The 7,689-nt window shown below is 30.8% G+C and overlaps 1 protein-coding gene across 1 annotated transcript in view; it reads right to left on the bottom strand.

Moving 5' to 3' along the window:
- LOC117171517 (peroxiredoxin 1) overlaps positions 1 to 7,425 on the bottom strand; it is an 8,562-nt gene extending 1,137 nt beyond the window's left edge. Inside the window, exons 1-3 of the mRNA XM_033358891.1 lie at positions 7,260 to 7,425; positions 1,622 to 1,770; positions 1,059 to 1,367 (exon numbers count right to left, since the gene is read on the bottom strand). Coding sequence (XP_033214782.1) covers positions 1,059 to 1,367; positions 1,622 to 1,755 — 443 coding nt within the window. The 5' untranslated portion in view covers positions 1,756 to 1,770; positions 7,260 to 7,425. The remainder of the gene's footprint in view (positions 1 to 1,058; positions 1,368 to 1,621; positions 1,771 to 7,259) is intronic.
- Positions 7,426 to 7,689: the final 264 nt, after the last annotated feature.

Raw genomic sequence — 7,689 nt, 5'->3', positions numbered from 1 at the left:
AAAATTAAAATTCGAAAATTTTTTCTAAAGCCTCCAGGGGACTTCGTTTTCGCACGAAAAAATTTTATGTGCCCTTATTGCATCCGGACCCACAATTATTGGCAAACCGATTTTTCAGACAAGTTACTTTCTAACTACAATTTTCCTCTAAATCGGCAAAATTTTAGTATAATATTAAAATGTGACAAAATAATTTTTTTAAACAGACAGGCTTAAAACTCGTTTGAATTCAAAATATTTAGTGTCAATAGTAGCAAAAATTTTGAAAAAAAAGTAGCAAAACAGTGCCATGCATTTTGTCAAATATTAAATCGTGTGGTTAATTATTTTTGAAATCTGGTATACAATGCACATTGAACAAATCACCATAAAATCGCGTGAAATCTTTTAAAATACACTCAAAGTTTTTAAATCCGTAGGAATCCAGAGACGTTTCTTAAGAATTCACTTAATTTCATTTATGCGTTTAAGTTCTCTATAAATCCTTTAAAGTTCCTTGAAATCATTTAAGTAAAATTCATATCCTGGATACCTTCCCAAAATATCTTTCAAAATTCCTTAAAAAATCGTAAAATTCTTTTCCTATCTTATCCTATGAATACCTAATATATTGTAAAAATCCTTGAAATTCATCAAATATTCCAAAAATTCCTTAAATTTTTTTGGGATTATATTATTTTTAATCTATTTAAATTTTGTAAATCTTGATAGTCCTTCCCCTAAAAAAATCCGTGGAAATACTACAAATTCCGTAAATTTACCTTAAACTTAAAATTGCTTCAAAATTTTAGAAAGAACTTTGAAATCCTCTGAAATCAGAGGAAACTTGCGGAAATCTGTAAATCATCTGAAATCCCCTGGAATCTTATAAACTACTCTAAAAGCTTGGAAACCCTACAAAATTATTTAAATCTTTGAAAGCACTCGAAACCTGCATTCTCTTCTAAAATTTCGTTTTTTGAGATGGATATTTTATTTTGACCAATCTAGTGAAGTTTGAAAAAAAGTGTTTATAGCAGTGTGAATTTGAGTCCCGAACCGGGTATCTTGACATTTACCTTCCGACTGGAAGATCGTTGATGGTAACCTGTCTCAGGTTTTGCTTATCATCAATGATGAAGAGACCTCGGAAAGGGATGCCGCTCTCTTCATCCAGAACTCCGTAGTCCCGGGCGATCTTCGAACTCTTATCGGCGAGGAGGGGAATGCTCATTTCTCCAAGTCCTCCTTGTTTGCGGGGCGTGTTGACCCATGCCAAGTGACTGAAGTGCGAATCTGTGGAAGCTGCAACGACTTCGCATCCGATATCACGGAATTCCTTCACACGATCAGAGAAAGCAATGATCTCAGTTGGGCAAACGAATGTGCTGAAAACAAAATATTAAACATCAATATTAGAAAGCAACCCAAATTTTTTATTATGAAAGAACGGAGAAACTGGTATTCATTCGAAAACTCTTTTTCCTAAAAGATCTATACTGCAAACTCTGAAATATTTAGCCTTTATACTAGAATTTGAAAAAGGATTCAAAAAATTAAAAAACACTTTGCTGATTAATACACAATTGTTTCTTTGAAGCAGATGCAAATCAAGGTAAGGTTTTTAGCTAATTACACTTACAAGTCCAGAGGGTAAAAAAATAGAACGACGTATTTGCCCTTGTAATCAGTAAGCGATATATCCTTGAATTGGCCGTTAACGACAGCAGTGCCTTTAAAGACTGGTGCTGGTTTTTGAATTGCGGGAACTGGCATTGTGACTTATAGTAACTGCAAGAAATTAAAATTAATTAACCTTGGTATGATACTTAACAATAATAAATTACAAACTGCACACTATAAACAATCTCCCATTATTCAATTGCATTTATTAAGCGCATTTTAAATATGAATACAGATCTATACTGTATGATATATTTGAATAAATATCGTTATCTCAGTGCAATTAATACGTACTGCCGTCCTGACGAGAAACCATACAATTGCATTTTTATCAAAAAATGAGCATTTTATATCGTTGGATTCGTAATGTAAAGGCGAATTTAACTATGCTAATTATGACTAGAAGTTACAATTAAACTTCGGGATAACTACTTATGTCTTAATTAGCATATCAACAGCTATTTTAGATATTTTTTATTAGACTACGTCTAGTCGTTCCGAATTTCGGGATAAATAGCATTTTTTTCCATCTTGGGCTAGTCATCCCGAAATTCGGGACGACTAGCCTATTTTTACCATTTGACTAGTCCCGAAAAGGATGCACTTTATGAAATTTATTCTTTTAACTATACAAAAATTACCAAAAATGTTAGTCATACCGAAATTCGGGACAATTAACTGATTTTCACCATTTAGCAGATCATTCTGAAAAAATGCTAATAGTGCAATTATAGTTAATAAAATATAGTGCTTTTCAGTCATAGAGCCTCGCACTATTTTCCAACCTTATCATCATTAAACTTTTTTTTCAATATGATAGAAAACTCTAATTCCTGTTAATCAATTTATACAGTACTAATCATGAAATAATCTTAGTTCCTGTAACTTATGTAATTACTTTGACTAGTCAAAGGGGTGCCTCCCCGCCCCATGGAGTGTTGTAAAAAGGGACAGGGTGTGACCTTACATTATTTCTGTGACCAGTCATAAGGGTGCCTTCCCGTCCCCACGAGGCGTTGGAAAAGGGGCAGGGGTGTGCTCTTACATTATTTCTGTGACAGGTCACAGGAGTGCCTTCCTGCCACCCACGGGGCGTTGGAAAAGGGACAGGGGTGTGATATTACATTATTTCTGTGACCAATCACAGGGGTGCCTTGCAGCCCTGTGACTTAACTTATTTCTGGTAGCAAGTCCTATTTAAAAAAATTCTAAACTTTTTACCAAGATATTCCTTATTTTTATAAAAAAAACTAAGAGTTTTGTTGAATTTCTATAAGTAACTGAAATAAATAAAGAAAAATATAAAATTTGCATAGTTTTATCAGGTTTTATCAAGCTTCAAATGATAAAAGTAAGATCCAATCCAAGCGCGCGGAAATCAAAGGGATGTTTCAAACGAACTTGAGACTACGGTGACAGATCAAATATATAAATTGATTTGGATGAGTTAAACTTAAAGCTTAACGGACTAAATTTTCTCGAACAAAACCTAAATTTTAGTTTTATTCGTTTTTAAATTTTTTCTAGGGACAACTAGCAGTTTTGATAATCTTTGGCTAACTTAAAAGGAGTAAAATTTTAAAAATACATAATTTTTGGGACGAGTAGACAAATCTTGAGAATAGGCTAGTCATCCCGAGTTTCGGGACGACGAGACACTTCGTTTTTATTAAGAAAACAATACATGTACACAAAAGTGCAGCATATCTACATGAGAGACCTAGAGGCCGTTTAAAAAAAAAAACATTTTTATTTAATTTATTTAAACATAAGTTTTAAACAAAGTTCAAAAAATAATATCTGTACATACCTGATAAATATACATTCGCGAAACATATTTTACAGTTTATTATAAATAATTTGTTACTAAACATTGTATCGTTACAAATGATGGCAGGGGATTTTTTAAGGACTTTGCACAGTTATTAAGCAATTTTCGCTTTCAACCCAATTTAAAGTAATATACAAACATTACAAAACAAAATTAATATATTTCTTAGCGTTTTAAAAAAAATCTTATAAAGAAATGGCCAATTTGAGTAATGTTTTACTGTTTGAAGCACTTTTGTTTACAACGTACTTTATTTCGCTTGCGAATAATAGTTCAGTGAACGATGTTATTACATAACCGTGATTGTTATTAATAAATGTTATTAAAAAATCTGCAGTGGCAAACACAGCAGAGCGTGTTTAAAAAATAAGTACCTGAAACTCTGAAAAATGGCTGAAACTGTAAATTTGTTTATTCAAATTTGTTAATGACAATCACAGTTATGAAATGACAACATAGTTTACTGAAACATAACTGTAAAGACAAAAAGAGCATGTTTAAAAAAAAACATATAATTGAAATGAACAATTTTTTAATGAATAGAGAGTATGTGAGATTTAACTGAGAACGGCATTTTTTTTGTTTGAAAAACTCCCATACGTTACATGCTAAAAGGTACAAATGTCAACGCGTTTCATTGAATATCTCGGTTCGCTTTAAATGTAGTTATAGTTTCTTCATCAGAATGGCAGAATATTCACAATATAGGTCGGTGAGTTCGTCACGTTTTCTATACGTTCTCTTTTACACTTATAAAAATTACCCTCAGGGCTTATGACGAACATTTTTTCTCTAGCCGATATATATTTCAACGACGTAAAAAAATTCTCGAGAATTTATACTCTTCAAGATAAGTAATTATCTTTCTAAATAAAGACTAGAAAAAAGGTCTTTTATTTGGAGTGATAAATTATACGAGTTTAAAAATGTAATAGTCTGCATATCTTGCAGAATTTTTTAACTTGGCTTTTGTTTTTCAAAGGCAGATTTAACTTTGAACGCCACGTTACACTTGCTCGATTTTTGTATTATCGATATTTTTTCGCAACGACTCACTTCCACGTGAAATGAGATATTGCGTTAAAAGTTCAGGAAATCAAATCAAATGCACCAGTGAAAGAATGCATGGTTCTGAACTTTGAGAACTGCAAAAAAATATATTGTTCAAAAATGTTTTTTTAATTCAAAAAGTTTAGGGCCATACAAGCGTTTCTCAAAGCTTTTTATTCAATAATCAATATCCCATATTTTCAACTCTATATATCTCATTTCTTCATTCGGGTGAAGATCGAATTCAGTTTTTGCAAAAAATGTTGATAGGTAAGAACCGGGTATGATATGACCTTGTGTGTTACATGGAATATTGAATGATCAAAAACATAAGGAAATATGGAATTTACTCAACTTTGAACATGTGATCAGGGCTACTGCTGATATGAAGCAATTATTTTTAATAGTCCTGCCAACTTTAAAGCTAAAAAATTGCAGTTTTATCATATGTAAAATAAATAAAAAAGTTAAAAATACCTTAAATAGAAATACCGGAAATGTGAATTACAACTATAATTGTTTCAGATATCTCAGGATATAAAATTCAATATCACAGCCGGGAAAAATGGCTGGATATTTAATTAAACATAAATTCTAATTGAAATTAAATATTTATGTAAAATTTCTTTTAAAATATAACTTAAACGTTCAATTCAGAAAAGTTTACAAAGCATCTTTGTAAGTAAAATTTATGTTACTTCAACAAAAAATAGACTAAAACAACGACATAAACAGCTTCTTTTACAACCATAATTTGAATGTTCAATTTAGAAAAACTTATAATGCTACTTTGTAAGTAAAATTTAACGTTATCTTCAAAAAAGGCTAAACAATCGAAATTAAAATTCAGGGGATCGAATCCACTTCAAATCAGGCAGGTTTCTACGCTCAAGATGCAGAACTCAGTGACAAAATATGTTGTTTTTCAGAACAAATTAGGGGACATGTACTTTCCTCATTTGAAAAATAAATTTCCACAAAGTTAAGAGTATTTGAATTTTGACGTATATTTCTAAGAAAAAAAAAAAAAAAATTTTGTAATACACATTTTTTTTTCATTTCTTCCTTCGAAGTCCGTCGGAAATAAAAAAATTTTTCTATATTTGAGATATATTACATCATTTACAAAAAAAAACAAACCTTTTTTTATGAAAAAAAACTTCTGACCTTAAAAATAGTTCATCCCGCACAAAAAGGATAGGATCTCTTATTTATAGAAGCAGAAATTGTATAAAAATATATGAAAAAAAATTTAGGATTTCATAGAAAATATTTTGTTTTTCTCTTCGAATAATGAAAATATGACAAGATTTTCGAAGAAAACTTAACTGCTTTATTTTTTCAAATATTAAAAAAAAAGTTTCTGCTAATAGAAAGACATCCTACCTGTTTTATATGGGCTAAACTATTTCGAGGCCGGGAAAATTTCTTTTCCATGCAAATTTAATTTTCTATTCTTTCTGGTAAACGATGCAAAATATCACAAAAGAGAAAACGGTATTTTTTGTAGATATTTTTAAACTGTGTATTTCGTTGTTTCCCCGAAAAATGCAAGAATCAGCATGAAATTCACCAGATGTCTACCATACAGAAAGTCAAATTCAACACAAAAATTGGTAAAAAATGTAAGTTTTGTCTATGTTTTGTTAAAATCAACTTTTTATATTTTTAAACAAATCCATGCCATAGTGTGAAATTTAAACTTTTTCTCTTCAAATTTATATTTCTTTTTTTCTCACTAAATAATATTTTATTAAAAATAAGGCTATTTTATGACAATAGATATTTATAAATACTGAAACAGTTAAAATAGAAAAGTTAAACTTCTTGACACTTAACGTACAATCAATGCAAATAAATATTCATATTGACCTATAAGAAGAAGGCAGAAATATGCTTAATCATTTTGCTGTGCTGAAGATAATTATATTTTTGCAGTTGAGAAATAATTCCACATAATTAAAATTCTTTCAAGTAATATTCAAGGAATAATCGATTAACCAGAAAGAAAATATACATGCAACTTTGATTATAATTATAAAACTTTGATACTGTAATACCGAAGCGTAATATTAGGAAAGTAAAAGAATTGTTTATGAATTGAAATAGCGACTTTTAAAAGAGCTTGAAATTTCATACAACTTTTGGTTTTATAAATACAGATTAAATTCATTTCTCTTCAATGACCTTGAATTCACAAATAGTAGAAAATACTGTCCCAAAGAAACATTTATTTTTACCAATTTCATCTTATTTTATTGCAAGATTTGTCGCGCACGTGGTTGATAATCACAAAAAGTACATGTCATTCTGAGCTTAATTGTGATAAGACTTGGAAATTGACCTTCGACCGTTACATTTCTTAGAAAAATCTAGAACCTCGCATGTAGAATTCCACAGAAAAAACTTTGCAAGTACGGATTATTGAATCTAGAAAATATTGTATTCAAGGACGTCAGTCGTGAGTAATAAAAGTTACGTAATTAGGACAAAATCTCAATACGCAACACGAAAGTAGAAAATGCATTTTCTTCTTTGTTGAAAAATCCGTTACACAATGAGAAATGGCTGTCTCATATTCCAGGCGTGACTGGATAAAAGAATCGAAAAATCACGACGTACAGATTGAATTATTCTTAACATGTAGCAAATAAAACAAGTGAAATACAGTGGCAACAATGAATAATTAGACAAATTAATCATAGTGTAAACTTACCTGTATTTCGAAAAGAAAAAGAATCTCGCTGTTATCAACCACTCGATATGAACTCCAAATTGCAAATGAGTTTATGCCACGAACCGGCGACTGGCGAGTCGGTGACCGGTTTTTAATACGAAGCGTAACCTGCGTAACTCGTTTGACAAGCGTCTTTTCACCTTCAACGAAGCCGAGAGTACCGAAAGTTGCCGAATGTGACGTATTTTATTAATTCGCGTACACAGTGCGCAAGATCAATCGCGAAAGCGCGGGAGACGCGAATCTAGAGTTTTCAAATTCTCGATAAGATCATTTTTTATTGGTCATTCACAAAAATTGAAGATTGCACTCATATCTAGAAATATCTATCTATCTATCTAGAATCTATCTATCTAGAAGTATCGTCTATATTGTGAATTAGTGACATTAGTATTTACCTGTTCTTCCA

This window comes from Belonocnema kinseyi, chromosome 4, assembly GCF_010883055.1.
Source record: "Belonocnema kinseyi isolate 2016_QV_RU_SX_M_011 chromosome 4, B_treatae_v1, whole genome shotgun sequence".
NCBI lineage: Eukaryota > Metazoa > Arthropoda > Insecta > Hymenoptera > Cynipidae > Belonocnema > Belonocnema kinseyi.
The sequence above is the reverse complement of the archived record's forward strand: the minus strand, read 5'-3'. Positions and strand labels throughout refer to the sequence as shown.